This window comes from Orcinus orca, chromosome 9 (assembly GCF_937001465.1).
Source record: "Orcinus orca chromosome 9, mOrcOrc1.1, whole genome shotgun sequence".
Classification (NCBI taxonomy): domain Eukaryota; kingdom Metazoa; phylum Chordata; class Mammalia; order Artiodactyla; family Delphinidae; genus Orcinus; species Orcinus orca.
In genome coordinates, this window is record NC_064567.1 from 59,700,234 (window position 1) to 59,724,432 (window position 24,199).

The 24,199-nt window shown below is 35.9% G+C and overlaps 1 protein-coding gene and 1 long non-coding RNA gene across 9 annotated transcripts in view; one reads left to right on the top strand and one right to left on the bottom strand.

The window, feature by feature from the left end:
* The window catches only part of SEM1 (SEM1 26S proteasome subunit), a 40,556-nt gene extending 25,530 nt beyond the window's left edge, over positions 1-15,026 (bottom strand). For 4 of the 8 annotated variants that reach the window (XR_007479231.1, XR_007479232.1, XM_049714837.1 and 1 more), the window contains exon 1: positions 14,830-15,023. Coding sequence is in view for 6 of the 8 variants with exons in the window: in XM_049714837.1 (XP_049570794.1) it covers positions 14,830-14,905 (76 nt within the window). In the remaining 2 variants the exon portion in view is untranslated. Of the gene's footprint in view, positions 1-14,829 lie in introns of all 8 variants that reach the window. The other 4 variants (XM_049714835.1, XM_049714836.1, XM_049714839.1 and 1 more) reach the window with 4 other exon arrangements.
* LOC117199823 (uncharacterized) lies at positions 15,007-23,708 on the top strand. The gene is made up of 3 exons (XR_007479245.1): positions 15,007-15,182; positions 20,263-20,341; positions 23,579-23,708. It is a non-coding gene; the product is annotated as an uncharacterized LOC117199823 (long non-coding RNA).
* The last annotated feature ends 491 nt before the right edge of the window (positions 23,709-24,199 follow it).

Genomic DNA, 24,199 nt, shown 5'->3' on the forward strand with positions numbered 1-24,199 from the left:
TGAATGAGTCGTGTAGAATTCTCAACTGTATTTACTCTAAGAATACTTTTGAGACTTGCAATCATCTGTTTGAATGCTCCCTGAAGAGAGATCATGTGGGAAATTTCTTTAAGATATTAGTGCCTGAAAAGATGAAAGTTTCTCTTAGGCAATTTATTTCAGGTTGCTAGGAAGCTCAGTCAAATGTATACTCAACTTTAATCATTGGTATAGGGTAGTGAATGTATATTCATTAATAAAAACTTTCAATAATCAAAAATACTGATTTTTATTGGCCTAAATGTTCTTATATCTCCCAGTAATATTATTATTCTCAAAAAGGAAATATTGTAATGATCTAAATTCAAATCCTATACTATTCTCTGAGGTCCTCAACAGTAGTAATACTTAACAATACTAAGTATTAATTACATCTCAAAATTAAGCTGACTGGGCTACAGATATCCTTACATGTTCTCCTTTCTTATAGAAGTACCTTTCAAACTGAAAACTTTTATTCTATTTATGAATCCACCTATAGTTTTTAATGAGAGTAGATTAAGAAGTTAAAGTAAAGGAAATCACATTTAGGATTTCCTATAGTCTATGGAAGAGTGATGAGAAAGCTAATGCAACCAAATTTTTAAAAATAGTATATCTGGGGACTTCCCTGGTGGTCCAGTAAGTAAGACTCCACATTCCCAATGCAGGGGGTACGGTTCAAACCCTGGTCAGGGAACTAAGGTCCCGCATGCCAGCCGGTGTGGCCAAAAAAAAATAAAGAAATTAAAAAAAAGAAATAAAGATAGTATATCTACTTCCAAAGTTAAAGATAAAAAACAACATTTCTGAACTTTTATAAACGAGCAAAGTGACTTAGTTAAGTCAAGAGTTAATCATTAGGTATAGGGCTAAAACAATACTGTTATTCTCATATTGCCATTGCAATCAATAATAAACTGTTTAATATGTACATTGTTGTATATAAATTTTTTTGTTTTTCTAAGAGCAGAGAAATCTCAGAAAGAAGGGAACTACTTTAAGGCAAAAATAAAGGGGGCAGAAACTGAAGCATTAAGTATACAAGAGAGGAACATTATGTAAAGATGGTACAGGTTGCAGGCTAAGATCAGATCTTAAATTAAAAAGAGGCTCAAAAAGTAGATATATTTCCCTAATACTAAATCATCAAGAATCAACTACATGATTTTAATTCTTTAAATTAAAATTAAATAAAACACTTCAAATCATAGAAATTCAGATTCTTGTACCTTGAACTTATTATAATGGAAAAATGCAATCCATTATTCCTTTTATAGCAAGTGAATCATGCTATTCCTCCCCATTCCCTCCAGTCTTCCCATAACCTACAGTTCTGAGCTATCTAATAATATTAATGGACAGCTTAGGAGTTTTTGTTTCTTGATTTGTTTTAATGACACTAAACATTCCAGTATAAAAAATTCACATAAAACTATTTCATTAAAACAATGCAGCAAAGTTTGGCTTTATACTTCAAGTTTTTATAAAATGGCTAAGACTGAAGATTATTTAAAATTACAGAATTTTGGAAACAGAGAAAGCCTTAGAGATCACTGTATAGCATACCCCACTTTGCTTTGAAACCACCACCATTACCACTACCAAAAAAACAGAAAGTGAAGACTGTCTTACAAGAAAATATTTATTAACTTTTTTCTACCGTTATTTCACAACCTCAAATCCTAGACTTTAAATATACTTGGGTTGAGCCTAGAAATAAGAATTGTCAAACGAAATATTTGTTTCACTGATATTTTAAGGAATCTTTATAAAGATATCTAACAGAGCTTAATGTCCCACAAAATAATTTGAATATGTTACAACTGTATAATATGCTCTTGAGTAAAGAAGGTGACATAACTCAAGTCACAATTGAACTTTAAAGTTCTAAGACACCAAGCCTCATATCAGCCTGAACCACTTCTAACTAACCAGTTTCCTAAATTTTTAAGGAAATAAAATGTCAAAAGATTCAAGTTAGAAATATAAAAAACAAGAATATTTATTTCACATTTCTCTGCTAATCTTGTAAGCCTACCCTTTCCAGAACAATAAAAATACAGGGCCCACAGGACTTTTAATCTAATTATGGCTTGATTCAAAATGTTGATTTCAGGGAATTTCCTGGTGGTCCAGTGGTTAGGACCCTGTGCTTTCACTGCTGAGGTCCCAGGTTCAAACCCTGGCTGGGGAACTAGGATCCCACAAGCCACATGGTACGGCCAAAAAAAAAAAAAAAAAAAAAAGTTGATTTCAATATTGTTAATACTGATGTCATTCAAATACCTTCAAGTTGACTTTAATTCTTTTAACTTTAAGAGACTAAAAAAACATACTTGTTAATTTGTACCCTACTGTCTCAGAGAATCTAGAACAAGAAACGTAACAGCTTCAATAACTTATTTTGTAGGAGGTCCAATCCTTAACTCCATAAAGGCTAGGGGAAAAAAAACAATCAAATTCTTTACGTAATATGGGAAATACGAGTTTGAACACGGTCTTTTTTTGTTTCTGTTTTTTTGTTTTTGGCCTCGCAGCAGCATGTGGGAATTTTAGTTCCCCGACCAGGGATTGAACTGGTGTCCCCTGCAGAGGAAACGTGGAGTCTTAACCACTGGACTGCCAGGGAAGTAAGTCCCTGAACAGTATCTTTTTCAAAATTTTAAAACTGGTACAATTTTTAGTTTATCAAGTTGAATTCTGATGATCATTTAGCATAAGCATCAAGTATCTCTCCCTCTGGTAACAACCATCTCATGTTACTTTAACGGCAAGGAAAGGAAAGGGAAGAAGGTAGAAATAAAGTCCCAAGAAAAATAAACTGGCTCATGAATGGAGGGAAAACAGTATTATGAGCAAGATTTTAGGTAAAGGACTTCCCTGGGACACGGGTTTGAGCCCTAGTCTGGGAAGATCCCACATTCCACGGAGCAACTAAGCCTGTGCGCCACAACTACTGAGCCTGTGCTCTAGGGCCCGCGAGCCATAACTATTGAGCCCACATGCCACAACTACTGAAGCCAGTGTGCCTAGAGCCCATGCTCTGCAACAAGAGAAGCCACCGCAATGAGAAACCCGTGTGCGAGCTGCAACGTAAAGTAGCCCACGCTTGCCGCAACTAGAGAAAGCCCGCGCGCAGCAACGAAGAACCAACACGGCCAAAAATAAATAAATAAATAAATTTATAAATTAAAAAAAAAAACGATTTTAGGTAGAACACACACACAAAAAGATTCATGACAGTAGCTCTGTATTTCATTCGTATTATTATACAGCATTTTACAATTATGACACTACTGAGCATACAAAGACAAACCAGAATCTATAATCCATTTTAGGTGGAAACTTTAAAGATTTTCTTTATTAACTACGAATGTACTGAACTATATTACGTAAAATGTTTAAGTGATAGGGTATAACATCCCCAAATTTATTTCCAACACTTATAAGTCCTCCATATTATACATGTTACAATATATATAAACTACAATATATGTAAACTCAACTAAATGAAGGGGAACATAAAAAACATGTGACTGTTGTAATCTCTGGATTTGGCAGACTTCTCTTGCAAAGCATCTCTGAACTGTGTTTTACTTTTCAATTATAACACTGCACTGTTAACCATGCAATTTTATTTAATCACTTACTTTTAAAGCATTAAACCCAGAAACAGCTTTTTTTAAAAGGGCAAAATAATAAAATCAAACAAGGATACCTGATTTATGTCTAATGTCTTCCTTCAATACGTAGATGACTATAAAGTACACACTTTATCTTCAACACTAAATGCATTGCCAGGATTGTGATTAATCATTTAAATAACCACAGCTGTGTTTACTTCAGTGTGCAGGCCTCCAGATGTGTACTGGTAAAAAAAATTACCATATTTCAAGAAGTCAGAATTGGAAATAACCAATAACAGATGCCTAATACATAAGTGTCTAGCAATTCTAAATTATTTGAGACTTTGCCCCCAAATTTGACTTTGTTCACATCTGCCAGTGAGAATTACATCTTGGACTAGCTTTAAATTTCACAAATCTGAGTTACCAAAGATCCCACATACTTCATCTAAGTATCACCTTAACATTTAAGTGTGAAAAATGGTTCTCTCTCAATGTTATTCAAAGTACTTACTCTCCCCCACCCTCCAACATACCTTATGAAATTTCTAAAAAGTATAAAGTATACCACTTTGGAGAAAACTAAAGAGGAAATTCTATTTATACCAAATAGGGTTGCAAATGTTCTACTTTAAAGCGATTTTCAGGAGCATCAATCAAACTCTCATTCATTCCTTAACAGTAAAGCTACTCTGAATATAAATAAACTAATCTCCAACAAAGTTGCTTCAAATAAAAAATGTGCATGTATATACAGAACATTACATGAAGAAAAAATATAAAACAAACAAAGGAAAGTTCTAAAAAGTTCTAAATTGTACATTCACCGCTATAGGTGAAACAGCAATAGCTGCAAATAGCACCATTACACTGATAAATATGATAATAAAGCCACACTAAATCTAGTCATTCTGAGATAAATTTACACATGTTCCTGCTTAAGCTGTATAAAACAGATTAAAATTTTTTTATAAAATTTCATTTCTGTAAGTTATCATGATACAAAAACATCTATATACCCTAGAAATCTAATGTCTATTCAGTGGCTAAGAAATCACTACTAGCATAGCACCATTGTACTATACTTATATTTTCTCCAACAAGGACCAAACATGTCAGTGGGGTACTTCACAGCAAACAACCAAAAGCAACTGTTAAACGATGTTGCTACCAAACTATTGGTGAACTTTCAGTTGTTTGTGGTTCTGAGTCTGAAACAGAGGTCCAAAACGACTTATACACACACACACGTGTGTGTGTGTGCATATATTATATATCAGAATGATTCCACTACAAACATGCTGACTTTGGTTCTCTTGGTTGATTAGTGCTTTTATTTCTCTTTAATTCTATAAAATTCCTCAAAGCCATTAGTTATTCTAATCTTTTCCAAGCACTCATGCCCTACACTCATACTGATTCTCTCATTTTGATCCTCCATATTATTGAGGCAAGAGTATCCAATGTAGGACAGTTCCCTGGTGGCACAGTGGTTAAGAATCCGCCTGCCAATGCAGGGGACATAGGTTCAAGCCCTGGTCTGGGAAGATCTCACATGCCGCGGAGCAACCAAGCCCATGAGCCACAACTACTGAGCCTGCGCTCTAGAGCCCACGAGCCACAACTATTAAGCCCGCGTGCCACAACTACCGAAGCCAGCGTGCCTAGAGCCCGTGCTCCGCAACAAGAGAAGCCACTGCAATGAGAAGTCCGCGCACTGCAATGAAAAGTAGCCCACGCTTGCCGCAACTAGTGAAAGGCCGCGCACAGCAACCAAGACCCAACGCAGCCAAAAATTAATTAATTAAAGAAAAAAAAGAAAGAGTATCCAATGTGAACTCAACCATTGGTCTTCCATTAATTATGCAAGTGCAAAATCACAATCCCTGATTTCTTACTATCAAAATAGCTGCCAAAGCTCCCTTGTAATTCTTGCATCACTCTTCCCTAATAACAACCTATTTCAGGCCCTTAGTCCTCACCTAAGCTATTTCAACAATTTGCTAATTAGCTTCCCTGACTTTCTATCCTTTCAGATTCTGCTGGGTTAATTTTTCCTAAACTGCCTACTGCCTAAAGGAAACATACACATATCAAACAAACAAACAACGCCCCCCCCCCCAACGTCTCATCTACCTAAGGATCAAGTCCAAAGTGGTCATTTGGCTTAAAGCTTTCCATGATTAGGCTCCAAACTACCTGTGTAATTACAACTACTATTTCACAGCCAAATAAAATACACATACACATTGATCTTCCACCTCCAAGCATCTACTCCTCTTCCCTTTTTCTGGAAACCCCTTTCCTACACTTCTACCTTTTGAAAGCTCTGTTCAAATGTTGCGGCCTCATGCGGTACACAACTGGAAATAATTTCCCCTTCTTTTCAGCTGCTGTTGCACTTTACTATCAGTGGTTTAATCCCCACACCACCACCACCACCACCACCACCTGCTTCCACTGGAAGGAAACCAAGTGAAATCTTACCCAGAAACCCAACAGAAAAAGACAGTCAAAAGCAAAGGTGTTCTGGTTTACTTGGGTGTGGGGAGAGAAAGGCTTGGAGTGCCCCCTCCTAGCATAAGCACTTGCAAAATACTAAAAAGCTCAAGTCTGGCATGAAAACTTACTAATCTCCATTGACATTTATATCACTAAGTCCAAAGACAAATATCTATCTAAAGAGTCAAATTTGCCTCTGTGCAGCCTTAACTTTGTCCTTGGTAAGTTATTTTGCTGAGCCCCAAGTATAAAGTTGTCATAAGGCTGCTATGAGGATTACATAAAACAATGTACCTAAAGCACTTTGTACCGATAAACGGCAGCTAGAATCATTCTCGCTCTGCACCTTTCAGTGCCAGGTGTATAGGAAGCACTCTACAAACATATCGAAAGAATAAATCATTTATTATGGGCTAATCATATATCGAAAGAATAAATCATTTATTATGGGCTAAGGAAACTTAAGGGGTGATGGAGGTAAAAAGAGAAACAGGTTGCAGAATAAAGATACCATTTCTACCAAGCATTACATCAATAACAGAGCACAAAACTGGAAAAAAAAGATATCTGGTAAATTTTTAATACTTCAGAAGAGTGTAAGTATAGTTTTTGAAACTTTTATTTTCCCCTCATTGTTTTCACTGTTCATGTCTTTCAATGAGTTATGCTTAAAAACATTACTACGTAACAATGAACACCAGTCACAATTGCTTAATGCTTCTTCATTCCATTGAACCAGTTAAATAACTAATCAAATAGCTTTTCAAAGTAGTTTTTACTGTTTAATATCCTGAGTCACACCACTCACAACCCCCTGGCAAGCACTAATATCTTGATTTGGGGGGGGGGTTCATTCCACTGTCTCTTTATACCTCTTGTACATTTGTATGCATCCTTAAACAATACATACTACTGTGTTATGTATCTTTATATTTTATATGAATAATCAAACTATTTTTTAAAGTACTTTTGGAAAAACTTTTGACAATATTTTTTAATTTATAAGTTTTTAATATTAAAAAAATAATCAAATAACCCTCAAGCTCAACAAGCTTAATTTTGGATACATCTAAAATTACAAAATATTTGTTGAAAATGGTTCAAATTAAATAAATACCAAACATCATGCAAAATCCAAATCCCTAAGTAGATTAGGAGGGAGAAAAAAAGGAGCCTAATGTTCACAGAATACCAACTTTGTGCCAAACTCTATGCTACACATTTTACACATATATCATTCTTATGGACTGAATGTTTGTGTCCCCCAATCCTGAAATTCATATGAGGAAGTCCTAACCACCCTCAATGTTATGGTATTTGGAGATGGGGCCTTTGGAAGGCAATTAGTGTTGCATGAAGTCATGAGGGTAGAGTCCTCATGAGATTAGTGTTGTTATAGGAAGGGAATCCAGAGAGCTCTCTTTCTCTACCTTGTGAGGACATGATGAGAGGCAATAGTCTGCAAGCCAGGAAGAGAACCCTCAACAGGTACTGAACAGGCTAACATCTTCATCTCGGACTTCCCAAACTACAAACTGTGAGAAAATAAATTTCTGTTGTTTAAGCCACTCAGTCTATGGTATTTTGTTATGGCAGCTCAAACAGACTAATACAATCATACAATCGTTACATGACTCTGATTATTATCCACAAATTACATGAAGGAACTGAGGATTAAGAAGGTAACAATTAAAGGAAAAACGCAATGGTCAATCTTGCTCAAAGAAATCAATCCAAATCAAAATGATGTGATTCCATTTTCATCCCTCAGGTTTGTAATGACTAAAATGTTTAATATGGAGTGCAGGTAAAAGGTGACCTGTAGATGGAAATTTGTGTAACCCTTGTAAAAGGTAATTTGAGAATATGTCAAAATTCAAAATGCACCTGGTCCTGAATGAGGTGTCAGAGCCCAAGCAGAGCCACGAAGGCATTCCTGTGGAGGGGCAGTGTTGTGTGGTTGGTTGTGTCATAGCCAGGACAGAGTCAAGAAACCATCCAATGCTGGAGTAAGGAGAAGTGACAGTGGCCTAGCATAGAATGTTGAAGCCAAAGTGAGATAAGGAGGGGATCTGTGGGTGTAGGGGACAACAAACATTGGTTAGGGAGGAGGATGACCTAATAGACAATGACCCAATATTTACAATAATGGGAGCCAGGTTTCTCACTGCTGGGGAAGAAAGTTACAAATGTGGAAAGGGAAAAAACTAGAATGAGCCCTGTGGTGTTGAACTGTAAATTAGAGATACCTATGTGAACTCATGGTTTTATACAAACACATACATAAATAGATGTATATATGTACATACATTTGTCTATTTCCTAGTTCCTTCCATTGACAGCATCCCAAAAGCCATCAGCACAACTGGAGGTAAGATCTTACTTTCCAAATATCATTCTCCACTGAAAGCTATGCACCTTAAAGGAATGGCTGATTCCAGGACTGGAACAGGAAAAGTATAAGATTAGCTTGGAATACCTACTTGTGTCAGAATGCTAGGAAATGCACAAAGAATGGTGACTTGTCAAAAGGTCACAGAAGACAGCTTGATGGGATTCCCCATGTACATACTGGGACAATCTGAATATCAAAATAAATAATAGCAACAAATTATAACCCATCAAATGAGAATTCATGAGTCTATATTGATATAAATACACAAATGAATAAATTGAAAGTTTGATAATGAATGGAAAACTGTGGTTACACAGTTTCAAAGTCCCTCCTAGTAAAATATCTATTAATTACAAAGGGAAAATCAGTAATCTAACAATGGAAAAGTCTCACAGACACTACCTTAATAGAGTTACCATCAGCAGCAATGGAATAAATGAGAATCATGTTCCACCTGACAGGATGCAATGGGAATACAGCATCACTACTATGATATTCCCGCCAAGGTGCAGAACCTAAATCGAATCATATATAAACGTGAGCCAAATCCAAGTTGAGAAACATTCTATAACTGGCCTGTAATATTCAAAAGTGTCAAAATCACAAAAGTCAAAACAGAGACCTGCTCTAGACTAAAGACGACTAGAGATATGACAACTGAATGTAATCCATGATTCTTAATCAAGACATTATTAAGACAACTGAAGAAACCTGAAAAGGACCTATGGACTAAATGACAGTAATATATCTGTGTGTTAATTTCCTATTTTGATGGTTGTACTGAGGTTATGTCTTTGTAGGAAATACACATTAAAATATCTAGGGGTGATGAACATCAGGCTGGCTCATGGAAAAAAAGGTTGTTTGTATTGTACTTTCAATTATTCTGTAAGTCTGTAATTATTTCAAAATAAAAATTATATTAAAAAAATTAAAATGAACCTGCCAATTTGATCTGGCAATTTCCTAAGACTTTATCTTATAAATAAGAACAAAAACAAAGATGTAAGACGTAAGAATATTTGCTGCAACATATTCTGTAACAGAAAAAAACAAAACATAAAAATAAGCAAAAAACCTAAAACCACCTAGATATCAATAGATATTTATAGATTATTTATTGTGCATACAGTAGACTAGTAGAACACAACTATTAAAAAGCATGAGGTAGATGTTTATATTAATGTGAACACACATCTAAGATATATAATGTAAAAAGAAGAAAAACTGTATATGTAATATGGTCCTTTGTGAGGATATATACAAACACACACAAATAAATATATATATGTATACACATATATAAATTCAGGAAGGACACTGAAAGAACTGTTTAACAGTGATTATACTGGAGCATAAGAAATGTTTTTGGGGAAAGTTGGCGAGAAACAGTGCTTTCACTTTTTAATTTATAACTTTTCATAGGTTTAAATTTTAAATAAGTTACTTGTACAATTATCCTACATATTTTGCTGCAAAAATATTTTAAAGGATTTAAGTAACTAGTACAAGTCGACAAGTTAAAAACTGATGCACAATGAGATACCACTACACCTATCAGAATGTCTAAAATTAAAATGACCATGTGTTGACAAAGACGTAGAGTAACTAGAACCCGCATACACTGCTTGTGGGAATGTAAAATGTATAACTACACTGGAAACAGCTTGGCAGTTTCTTAAAGTTGAACATAAACCTACTGTACCGCTCAGTCATTTCACTACAAGGTGCTAAACCAAGAGAAATGAAAGCATATGTTCACACAAAGACTTCTACATGAATATTCATAGTAGTTTTATTTGTAAGGGGAAAAAAAAGGGTAATTGGAAAAAAAACAGGAAATGACCTAAATGTTCATCAGAAAGTGAAAGAATAAACACATTGTGGTATATCCATGTAGTAGAATATTTCTCAGCAAGAGAAAGGAACAAGCTATTGATAAACGCAACAACATGGATGAATCTCCAAATAATGATTCTGGGTGTAAGATGCCTGAGGAAAAAGATACTGTCTGATTCCATTTATATAAAATTCTGGAAAACGCAAATTAATCTATCATGTCAAAAGGAGATCAGTGACTTTCTGGGGATGGGAAGGGATGTGGAGAGGACTGACAGGGAGAGATTATTATAAAGGGACACCAGTGAACTTTTGGGGGTGATGGATATGTTTGTTACCTTTTTGGTGGTAATGACTTCTCTGTTGTATTCATATTCTACAACATATAAAATTGTGAATTTTGAGGGAAAACAAAGTTGATGGATGGTGGATTTTGAACCTAGGTCTGATCCTAGATTCATCATGCTTATTCCACCCTGGAGCTCAAAAATTTTCTTCTTGCATATGATTACCATGAATGGACATCGAATAGGCACTTTACCATTCATTATATTTATCTTTTTTCTTAAAAGATTTTAGTAACATGAATTCTTCATTTCTTGCTACCACCACATAATTTAAATATGTGACATTATTATTTATTTATGTGTCCACTATATTACATTTAATAACTGAAAATACCAAAGCCCTTTTGGCTCTAGGTAAACTGACTAGTACAGTATCTGACATAGTCAGTATTAACTGTATCTACCTTTTACATTTAAGATTCTAAGGAACTCTTTTGTTGAGGATTTAGTCCAGTTGGTATCCAATGTGCACATAAATATTTCTCAGTGGCATTTTTCACAGGACAATTCTTCCTTGTGCAGGACTGGTCTATGCATAGCAAGTATTTAAAATCCTTGACCTTTACCCACTATATGCTGGCAGTTATTTTACTTTCTTACTTGACAAGTGAATGTGATATTCCAAAACACTTCCTTGGTTAAGAACCACTATAAGATGTCCTACTTTGATAGGCACAGGCGAGAGTGCTTCAGTTATTCCAGAATGCTAGCAGCATTAGGGAACCACCAGCCTGCTTCAGATAACACAGCAGTTCCAGTGATTATAGAAAAATTATAAACTACTTGGTATAATAGTATTCTCTTGTAAACACCATTGCTTCTGAAGGCAAACTCAGGTTCATTTTAAATATTCTTTCCCTCAAAAAAAGGAAAGAAATCTCTCAATTCTGGCATAGGAAGAACAGAATAAAAGAAATTAAAGGCCCACTTGTTCTTCCCATTTTCACTCTCATCCACTTCTAATTGTAAGAGAAATGGGATTAATGAAAATATTTTAATACCTTTTCAATATATGTCTGATTTGAAAAATTGTTTGAAGTTTCAAATAAATTATAGAGTATTTCAGTTTTAGGCCCCACCCTACTACTATTAACCTAGCTGTATGATCTTGACAAGTTCTAGCTTCTCAAGACTTTTAAGTTGCTTTCCAGTTCTAAAATTCTAACCATGCCAAGCCTCCAAAATTATATTAAATCATTCCCAAAACGTTGAGTGTCTTCCAACAAATCTGATAGTCAATGAGTTCTAACAGTCAAGAAGTTGCAGAATTCACAAAGATCCTACACATGATTTTTAACAGTTCCTACTTAATGACCAGATCACACACCCACCAATTAGAATTGTGAGGAACTGCCAATGTAACACAGATCCACAGTCCAAATGATAAAAAAGGAGCATTTGTTTCTTTGCACCCTCAGAAAATCACCCCACACGTCACACCTCACACTGAAGAAGAGCTATTCAGAAGAAACAATGAAGTCTCCATGAAAACGCATTATCTTAGTTTCCTTTTCAAAACAGAAATTCCCCTTCCTTATAATGACTGAATTGACATCTTACCAAACAAGTTCTTATCAGGAATAAGATGTAGCAACAACACCCTCAAAAAATATACAATTCTGTAGTCAAACCAGGGATACATAATTTCAGTAATGCTTTCATGTAACAGGCTCTTAACTGCAAGCTACCCTAGACAATGGACATCATTCACTTTCTGAAACACAGAGACCCAATGGGCCACTGAAAGTAAGACCTCCCCTAGATTGATTAGATGATTACAGGCAATTTTAAGTTGTATCTACTTGTGAGTTTGTCAATGGCATATTCACCATAAAGACAATCAAAAGAAAAAGAATCTCCAAAGAAGGCAAAGGACTTGGTAATTCAGGGCACTAATAACTGATCTGAAAACTCAAATACTGAAAGATTCAAAACAGGCCAGTTTCAAAGTACTGCTTCTCCAACTTTACCTGTCTGAATTAAAAACCAGAGAAGAAACACACAAAAACCTAAACAAGCAAAAGCATTTCAAATGTTACCGCTCATTCTAAATAGAAAATCTCCTGAATGAATGAGGTTCTACATATTCAAACCTGAAGATGACAGATTTTCTGTAAGGTGACCAATAAATGGTGAGTTACTTATGATAATAAACCAGGCTGTTGTGGGAGGCCTGTCTTCAGAAAAAACATTCTTTGCTTTTCCTTTTAACTTTAATGAGATTTTTTTTTTTTACTATGTAACTACCAACATTTTGAACAAATTGATGCTCCCAACATAAACTTAGTACAAGAATTACATATTCTGCAAAAGCTGATGAAATGAAAGTTGCTGAAACATCATATGTATCATCAGGCCCGGTTATCTTTAGGTCCTTTTTAAGCAGTCAATTCTCGACTACTTATTTTAAACACAGGTTCACTCACTCAACAAGCATTTACTGACCATCTACCATGTGCCAGGCACTTTGCTAAACGTTAGGGATTCAGGTTAAAGTTTACTTGGGTTGGGGACTCAGAAAGACCTATCAGATCCTGACGACCACTTAATGGCAAGCTTTTAAAATCGCTGAGCCTCAGTTTCTTCAGAAATGTGATAGACTATATAATGTAGATAAAGTGCCTAACATGGTATCTTGTATATGATAAACAATAAACGCTAACTATATCAAATATGAAGTTTGCGTTAGAAGCAGATCCTGATCTCAAGCCAGTTTTTTACTACATAGCTCACTGTTGGAGGATTATGAACCAACTTGAAAGTGAGATCAAGAAAACATGTCTGCACAGATAAATCCACTACCAAAACAAAAAACAATCCCCACAATACATAATGAATCCCAGAACTGAAAATAGATGTGCTTTGGGTTAGTTTACGAGTTTGTGTAGTATGTGCTCCAAGGTCTTCTTCCACTGAACAACCCAGTACACTATAAATAAAAATAACAAATGTTACAGCTTTGTGGCTTTATGCACAGTAGGATCATGAGGGAGTACAACTCAGGACCATTTTGGTGAAGCAGTAACTAATGTAACAGATTTGTAACCATTAACCACAGTCCTCTTCCTACACCTTCAGAAAGGTCACCCAATAGTAACCTCCTTTTCTTATAAGATAAATGTTTACCTTACGCATAGCAATTAGTTGATAAAACCAACAATTTTGAAACCCTGATTGGCAACAATGATCTAACAAACAGAAGCAGTACAGCTAAAGAGTTTAAGAGTGCTAGTGTCAACTGGGCCAGGTGTCCATCATTTCTAGCCAGTTACGTGTCACTGGGCAAGTTTCTTAACTGTTCAAGCTTCAGTTTCTTTATCTGAAAAATGTAAATACCAGCTCCTACTTACTAGGCTTGTGAAAATGAATTAAGTTAATAGAAGCAAAATACTCAGACAAGCAACCACCCAAACAATGTTAGCTATTTGCTGTTACCTACAATGAGAAAGCTAAAGTTCCTCTTGGTAACCATGAAGCTAATAAAAATGTAGACGTTTTAGGGTCTTATAAATCCTTAAACTTATGTTAGTTTGAAGTTAAGTGATCAAAAATTAATGAGGAACAAGAGGAAGGCAATAACGGGAATTAAGCACTAACACCTGATCCTCCCGTTCTACTTAACAGGCTTCATATGTTAAGTCCTAAATGTAGGCAGCATCGGCCTAACTAGGAACAACAATTTAATTCTGGAAGGGTTCAAGGCAAAGGAAGACTGCTAAAACAAATAATAATAATAATAACAATAACAATAAATAAAGGGAAAAGGGATTATGTAGACATGAACGAGGTGGCGGTAACCGGGCTGAAGAGGAAAAGGCCCCACCATCCCGGACACCGGGCTAGGCAACCAGGGTCCCCGTGGCTCCTCCCAGTGAGGAAGCAGAAGGCATTTAGCCTCACCGCTGAGGTGAGTCCCACCGTGACACCTCGACCCGAAGTCGGTCGTGGAGGGTCGCGCGTGCAGAGCCTTGAGAGCCAGTAGCGGGGGTCCAGACTTCCCGCGGATGTCTCCCGGCCGAGCCCTTCCACCCGCGCCGCCTCCTCTCAGAGGCCTTAGTCACTGTCCGCGCGGCCCAGAGGCCGCGGGCGAGCCGGTTACCTTCTGCAGGGAACTCCTCGAACTCGTCGTCCTCCTCCAGCAGACCCAAGTCTACCGGCTGTTTTTTCTCTGACATCGCGACCCTCCGCGGCCAAAACCTCTCAGTCCAGTAAAAAAGTTGGACCTCTCACTGCGCCTTACCACAGCCCCCACCGCCGTTGCAGCCTCCCAGGCCGGCTCTATCATAGAGACGCGGGAGAAGAGCAACCGGATAGCGCGAGGGATGCTGGGATACTGGAGGTCCGCCCAGCGCGTCCTGCGGGTTTTAGCAGCCCTTCAGAGTTAGCAAGGTGGATTATTTTGTGCGTTTACCGTCTTACGCGGACCCTCTGACTTGACAAACTGAGAACAGGGTAGGTTTCCGTGACTGGAAAAGACTCATAACGTGTGGAAAAAAAACCCTTTACTTGGTTTAGGCTGAGGGATGAAGTACCGGCTAAAGTTCGTTAAAAGCCTGCCAAGTGCCAGGCCCTTAAATTAGATTAACTCCACCCTTAAACCAGTTCCCTAAACATGGTATTAAATGTCTCCACATCTCTCAGAAAGAAATAGCCTACGTCACTGAGGTACTGCTAGACAACCCAAAAGCAAATTTGTTTGCCTGACTTTAATCTCCAAGCTTTTCCATTGTTCAGTGTTCTTCTGTCTTGCGGTTAAGCTGTGGTAAATAACCTGTTAAACACTGTGCTGCGTGTGTGTGTGCGTGTGTGTGTGTGTGTAATAACTAGTTTAGAGGTTATTATAATACTGTGTAAAACTCGATATATGTAACATTTTATGGTGTTCAAAATAAGTCATTTTGAATATAGTTGTGAACTACATAAAACTTGACATGGTATATGTAGTATAATAGAGAAATAGTGTGTAATATATAGATACATAATTGGGTATTATTGTAAATTTTGATACATATGTTTGTATATTTAAATCCCATTCCTTCATTCAACAACATTAACTTATATCATGTACTAGGCACTGTGCTGAAAATCAAACATATGGAGACAAAGACCTTCCTTCAAGGAGTTCATATTCCACTCAGAGACATGTAAACAGATAAATCACAATGAAACATAGTAACACATTTGAATCTCTGTTTTAAAATAAAATTATCTGAGAAATGAACAGAGCGTATGGGCATACAGAGAATGGAGCAACTAAATAAGAGCACAAATTTGGACCAGAATTTGGGAACCTATAATTAGATGTAAATTTAAAAAAATAAGATGGTTCTTATAATACTATTTTGACTTGTATTGATTACTGAAAACATTAGCTGTCTTCAAATTAAGTTCAAAGTATGTGTAATTTGGCATGTTATATAAGTAAATACCAAATTAATGAAAGAAAAGATGAGGAAGATCTAAAACTGGAAGTAAATGTAGACAGTGAGATCTCTTAGAGTTTCATACTCTCTATTATGCCCTCTATTGTACATATTACATATGCCGCTGACAACCCACACACCAAGGTAAAGTTTTGGGCAGTTTGATTAGGCAACAAAGAATAAAAAACAAATCACAGATCTGAGACAGCCATTTTGTGCAGAGATAAAAGATTTTCCCAAGGACATATCTGAAGAAACAGAAACATTAATGACTACTAGGAGATGGATAAGGGGTGACTTGCTAACTGCTAGTAGGTGGAAGGTTTCTTTGTGGAGTGATAAAAACCCTCTGGAACTGGATGGTGATGATGGTTGCAAAACATAGTGAATATACTAAAAACCACTGAAGTGTACACTTCAGAATGGTTAATTTTATGTTACATGAAGTACGTATATCTCAATTTTTGAAGTGCTATAAAATTTTTGACCAAGACCTCAAGAATTTCAAATTCTAGTTTCTGGGCCTATTATATAATCTGATATGTGATGACGTTTGTATTAACTCTTAGCAAAAGAACAAAATCAGTGGCAGTATAATGATTTTCCCCTAAAACTGAATATATTCAATTAAAGGAATAATTTTAACATATTATTGACCCGGGGATTTTTGTAGAGACTAATGCCTGTGGCCAGCAATTTGTTATGTAAGTGAATATTGAAACACCCGTGTTTGAGTAAATATCAACAACTTTTTTTGCACTTAATGTATTTATTTGAAACTTTAAACATGTCTTACTAAAGCATTCTAATATTTTGTTAGAGTGCCATAGGCAGTATAGCAGGCACCTCTGTGCAGGGGAACAGAACATCTATTACAAATATACTGTGTTTCACTGTGCTTTCCCCTGGAAGAGCAGACTACACTTTCTGGTGGCATTTTTTTTTTTTTTTTTTTTTTTTAGTCCTGTGGGTGTTATTTCCTCTAGAATATGTTCTTTTATTTTATTTGATAGTCGACAAGGTGGATCTTTTCAGGGGACTCTTAGAAATGCCGCAAGAAGGACCAGGTGCGGGAGTACCACTACATTCACCAGAATGGTCAGTTACCCATTCTCTAGATTATTGCTAACAAAAATTGCTTGTAAGTCATTTTATTCTGTGCACTAAGGCTACAATAAATTTTAAATGCATTGAATAAACTGCAATTACTCAAATAGAAAACCACTTTCTTATACCATTTTCGAGTTTTCCAAAGGATATTGAAGTTTGCCAGATATTGATTGGATCGATGAACTCCTTTCATAAATTTATTTTACTCTAATATGCAAGTGGGCTTAGTTATCTGATGGCCAGTCCTCCTGTCTTCCTTTCCTGTAGATGCTATGGAGGCATCATGAATAGTTGTCACCATGCGGACTAGCCTCTTGTCTTTCCTTATGAGAAGAATCACTTCTCCCTTCCGTAAGAATGTCATTTCTCCCCTCTGTAGATTTTTAGATTTCTCCTTTAATTGGTTTGGTAGACCACAATTCTCTCTTATAGTCCCACAAACTCTGGTTTTATTTTTCAACAATATTTCAGATGTGGACACACTGTTGTAAAGATTGTCTGGTTAATATGGTGCCATGAACCAAGATTAGGTTGTAGGACTGATAATACTGTTTCTTGCAGTTTCTTTCCTTCACCCATGTAAATCTCAAGGTTGCATATATATTTGCAGTTTTGCTAACCATCCTGACCAAAATTCCATATTTTTCAAGTTTTCCAGGATTATAGGTTTTGAATCTGAGTTGTCTTCTCCACTTTATCATTGCCTCCTCAAGTGATAGCTCTTGTTTGGGTATATAGATCGATTGAAACTTTGGTAGAAAATAATCCAGAAGAGGTTTAACATTTGAAATTCTGTCTGTAGGAAGTGGAGTTTCTGAGTTATCGTTAAAGTGAAGCAATGTCATTATTTATTTGAACCTTCGCCTCATCATAATCTTTGGAAAGATAAGTGTTTAAAGTAAGGGATCAGTCGACCAATATTCTTTCCAGTGTGACTTTCTTATTTGTCCCATCAAAATTATTAATCCAAGAAACTTCTTCATGTCACTATTGGTTACATCAGTCCATTTTAAAGTCTTATCATACTTTTTATATGATTTTTTTATTCTGTTGGTGACACAAGTTTGTTTGAGAAGTGACCAACTCGAAAAAGTCATTACCAAAAATTAATTCTGTTATTTCACTAACACTTTGCGAGTTATTACATTCAGTAGTTACACCTGACACACCTGTAAGATCTTCTAATTTTCATGAAATGTTGTCTTCAATCCACTCTTCTGTAGAAGCAAAGGAGCATTCTCCAGCACTGTGAGTTTCATTTTCACTTGCCATATCAAAATCAATCACTAAGGTATTTTGTCTTTTTGTGGGTCGAATAGTCACATCATCTGAATCAGGACTATATTCTGAAAAACTGTCATCTTCTGAGACACTAGTATATATGTCGCTCGGACAATCAGAGAAAGTATCTGCATAAAATACACTGAAAAATTCTTCTTCACTCAAAATTTTATGATGGTCATTTTTGAAAATTTTACGGTAATAAATTTGTGTTTATAATATACACAAGGTTGGAACAAAAACCTAACGGAGCAAAATAGGAATGATAACAACATAAGTTGTATAATGAACCCATGATCAATTTTAAGCTCTAACAACTTCACAGGGTGATGTTAATTGTATCACTCTCTGAAAACGTATTGATACGTCTCTGGTCAGTAACATTCGGGTAACAAAATACGTACTAATATGTCTTTGGGCAATAAATTGTTAAAAAACAACCTTAGGTTAAATCCCCAATTTAAAAAATTTTACTGATTCGTTAAATCCAGAAAGCTGGAACCACTGAAATAACTTCTCATTTTAATCATCGTGACACATGGCACAATGAACAACTTCTCATTTTAATGGTCATGGCATAAGGAAAAACTTTGGAAAATGGTAGCTATTAAAGTGTAAGCAGCATTATTACTTAATTGAATTAAGCACATAAGAATATGTATTTGATGGACCCGCATATAAATCCAAACTCAATCCAAATCCCTACTAAACAGGGGTTTAGGCAAATCACTTAATTTCTCTGAAGTACATTTTAAATATCTCAGATCCTGCATACCAACCCTCCTAAAAGTCTCTAAACGTGGGTTTTGTTTCTTAGATGGTATCTTGGTGATACTTTGCAAGGAAGTCAGGCCCTCCACAAGTTAATAATAATGATAATAATAACAACAATGATAATAATAATAAAGTAATAATAGGTAACGTATTTAGTGTTTACTTTGTATGAGGTACTGTGCCAAGCCCTTTCTGTGTATTTACTTATTGAATCTTCCTCACAACAGCCCTATTAAGTGAGAACCAAAAAATCCATTTTATACTTATGGGTATTGAGGCACAGAGAAGTTGTGATGTGGCCAGAATCACAGTGCTAAGAAGTGGTGGAGCTATTAGATCCTAAGGGCTCTCTTAAAGGATAAGAAACAAACCATATCAACGTGTGAAGAGGCAGACAGTTGACACAAGAACACCTGGAATCATTTCTTTCTAACACTACTAAACATACACACATGTAGGAAAATGGCAAAAACACATAAATGTAGATAGACATGCAGAGGGCAAAGCCATAGAATGAAGAAGAAAACAACCTTAGGATTGACTTAGCTCTCTGGAGGGGAAAGCCTCCACAACTCTAGTGAGAAGCATTGTAGTTAAAACTATGCCTTTACCTATAGATTTTTAGAATTATAGATATCAGGTTATATCTATAATTAGTTGATTACATTTGGCTTCACAGGAAATCAAGTTAGAAGCAGATTTTATAGTATGTGATTCCATTTGTCTCAAGCAAATGAAACCTAAAAGTTCCATTCGGGATCCACATGCTATAAGTTAAATCACAAATACCTGAATCCTTAAGTTTGCTGTGGAGTTGACCATTCAGTAACTGGGCAGAATGGATCAATAAGACTGACCTTTCTATATCTATGTCCAGGTGAGGAATTGTTAAATGGCTGATATCTGAAGGACCGATTTCAAAGGCACTTTCCTTTTGACTTTAGGAAGGAACAGCTAATTGGCCAGCCATGAAGAACTGAGGAGGCCGACCTACACCTCAAGTCTCTATGATGTCTTTTCAAGGTATGTAAAAAGCTTTGGCTCTACCTGAGTTCAAACTCAGGCTCTGCTACTTACCAGTTGAGGGGTCCTAGAAAATTGCTTGCAGACATGGTCTTTCCCCACTTAGAATTTACATCCTAGGTGGTAGCTTCTTTAGCTTCCATCAGTCCACCAGAATAAAACTTCTAAATTTTTCTGGAGCAAATATTTGGGACTGACTGTGTTTCCAGACTTTAATGTGCGTTCAAATCTATGTTAAGCTTGTTGAAATGCAGATTCTTATTCATTTGGCCTGCCTAGGACCTGAGATTCTACTTTTTTAACAAGCTCCCGGGTGATATCAACATTGCTGGTCTGGAGACCACATTTTAAGAATCGAGGGTTTCAGTGAAATGTAAGGGAAAATATCTGAGTTTCTGAAAATTCATCCAGCCAACAAAACTGTGTGACTAGTCCATAACTTGTTGTGGTTCTTTTAACATTGTAGGAGAGAAAAAACTTTCCGTCTGCTCTCCTAGGTTCAATAGCTAGGTCTATAAAATAAATTTATGACAGGCAGATTAATAGCATTAAAGGTAAACAAATTTATTAATTTTTATTATAACATACTGGGGCATCACAGAAAAAAAAAGTGAACACCCCAAACAGCAGTGAGATCTGAGAGCTTATATACTGTCTTAATAGGGGAAGGTGGGAGACATAGGCAACCTAGGGGAGAGTAAATGAGTTTTTAGAATGATAAATGGGCTCTTAGAAGAATAGATGGGAGATATGATGACAGTTTGTGACAAAGTTTATCTGGGTTTGGAGTTGACATCTAGTGTCTTCCCAGGTGATAAGAGTCAATCCTTGGGAGGGGGTTTATGACAATTGAATTCCTTTTGGAGGATCTGTCTTTAGGCAGGTAAAGGGAAGTTCAGAGAAAGCTCTTGCCATTTTTCATGTGTTCAGTTCACAATAATATAACAAAGCGGCATATTTTGGGGTGGCATGTCCAGAACTCCTTCAACAGCCATACTAAATTCAAATGTTTGCTTCTCATTGTTGGAACTTTTCCTCTGAAATGTTCTTGCTCCTTAATCATTAGGAGGCTTAGCTCTTCTTAGAGGGATTTATAACAACTCACATTCACATCTTCATTAATATTATGAGTACTGTATACTCAATGATTGGTTCTAGACTTTGAGAGGAATTACAATCCCAATAAAAGATTTCTTGGATCTTTTATCATGACAAAATGCTTGGACAAATAAAAATGAGAAAAATTGTAATTGTAAAATAACTAAAATCTCTAGATCTCATTGTAAAGCAATTAATAATGAATAGAGAAATGGTCACGTAAAATTCAAATGCTAATAATGATAAGTACTTAATCTACCATAAAGTAAAAGCCCGGCCAAAAAAAAGACCCATCTTGCACCAGAATACATGTTCAAAAATCAATATTTGCATGCCCAAGACTTGTTTGAGAAGGCAATTATGGTCTCACAAGTAAATCATAAGAATTTTTAAAATTTAGTAAATGCTGTATTTATGTGACAGACAAGAACCACTCTGAAGGAATCATTATGGTTTGGGAAATGATATGCAATTTCAAAATCATCTAAATCATTTCAATTGCCTGTATTTACATTTATATAATGGGTATTTATAATGGTGATTATTTTAGAACTTACCTTGTTTTCCTGGATCTCACATTGGTTTCTATGGGAACGAGAATGGCTCTAAAGAGGAGCATTTTAAGAACTCTTTTCACATTCAGTGACTGCTAACTGAACTGCAAATTCTGTTTGTCTGTTAAATGGTTTTTAACTCTTAAATTTTAACACAGAAATAAAAGTTGGGCATTTAGCTTCATAAATCATTTTAAATAATAAAAACTGTTTTTATGAAACATCTGGCACATTGAAACATTTGAAAACAAAATAACTAGCTTTAGGAGCTAATAATCTGTTCACGTTATTAAATTCATTAGTGATTAATCCATATTAGCCATATGCTTGCTCTTGGAAAATTGTGTAAAGAAAACTTCATCTGATATATTGTTGTAATACATTTTCTCTGTTATTTCTGTGTATTATGTGTGTGTATATATTTTTTCCTTATCTTTGAAAAAATCCCTTTAAAAAGCAGTGTAAAATGTTCTATGTTTAAAGTTTCCCATTACCAATGCCTCACCCATCCTCTGCTATTATTTACCCTCGTACTGTGTTGTACCTTTACTATGCTCTTACACCAGCTGGAACTTATTTTTACTATTTTTTGAAACAAGCTCATAAGTCTTCGAATTTCAATTTTTCTTTTTCTTGGAATAGATTCTTAGATCATAAAAAGCTCGATGTCTAACTTATGTATTACATTTGTGCAGTTTACTGTGTTTAATATTTCCCCACATTTCATGTTTTCCCATAAACTTTATTTTTTTAATTCCCTGGAGAAATGATAGTTCAGTATATTTTTATTTAAATCCCTCTCAAAGTAATTAAAAGCCACTAAAAATAAGAGAAGCTTATTTCAGAAGAGAGTGCTAAAACTAAATTTTTGTTATACCCAAACTGTAAAAGATACCGGTTGAAAGCACATGGCATCCCATAACCAGCTTATGTAATAGCTACTCTGGTTATTGTTGACATACAATCTGTGTCTTGAATCCAAAAAGTACAAGTTGATGGCAGAATGCCAGACAGGGTGAAATAAGTGAGAGTGTTTTTTTGTTGTTTTTTTTTTTTTTGCGGTACGCGGGCCTCTCACTGTTGTGGCCTCTCCCGTTGCGGAGCACAGGCTCCGGACGCGCAGGCTCAGCGGCCATGGCTCACGGGCCCAGCCGCTCCGCGGCATGTGGGATCTTCCCGGACCGGGGCACGAACCCGTGTCCTCTGCATCAGCAGGCAGACTCTCAACCACTGTGCCACCAGGGAAGCCCCAGTGAGAGTGTTTTTTAATCTTTCCTGGATTGGTGGATTTCTGCCTGCTATCAGTGTGGCCTTGGTCAGGATTGCTAGAGACTAGTGAGAGTTCCAGAAGTGAAGCTACCAGCATGTGTGACCAGGAAACCATCATATAACTCACTGACTTGGTATAAACTCCAAGAAGTTGTTTTCTTTCTTAAAAGTATTTTTCATTCAGATTTAATTTTATGAAATAAATTAAGGATTACTACATGTTGAAATAGTGAAGACAAATAAATGGGAAACATATAACTAGATGTTTTGGGGAAATGATTAATTGATTGGTTCTTCTATCAATATTTTTTAAAAGTTGACTTTGAAGGGGAGCAGAAAACAAGCTGAAAAGTAAAAGCAAGTATTATGTTAATCATCAGAAGAGAATATTTATCTTGAAAAGTATCTGAATCTGAATAAGGAATATGATTGTCCATCAAGGCTACTCAAAATGAGGTCCATGGACCAGTGCCCATCTGAGACAAGATAAATACAGAAAATGAGTGTAAATTTGAAAATCTTAGAGCAGTTGACATTACTACTTCACCCAACCCTGTGATTTTGTATTTTACAAAACTCAGTCCATGGCATTTGGTGATTTAAAAAATTTTCGCTTTACTACAATTAGTTTGAGATGCATTGATCTAGCATAAATTACTGTAAACAAACAAACAAAAAGAATGCCATTTGAACTTCATAGTATTGAAAACAATTTAACCTGTGTGATTCTGTTTGAAAAACAGCTGGGAAATGAAAGGTTTTTATCCCTGAAAGATTTCTTTCTAGCCCTATAACCATATATTTACTTTCATTAAGATTACAGTAAAGGAGGCTGAAGCGGATATTCTCTCCTTTTGCAGATATAAAAAGAAAAGGGCAAAGGGCTTAAATTAGATATCCAACATTACACAATTATCATCAAAATTTTAAACTCAAG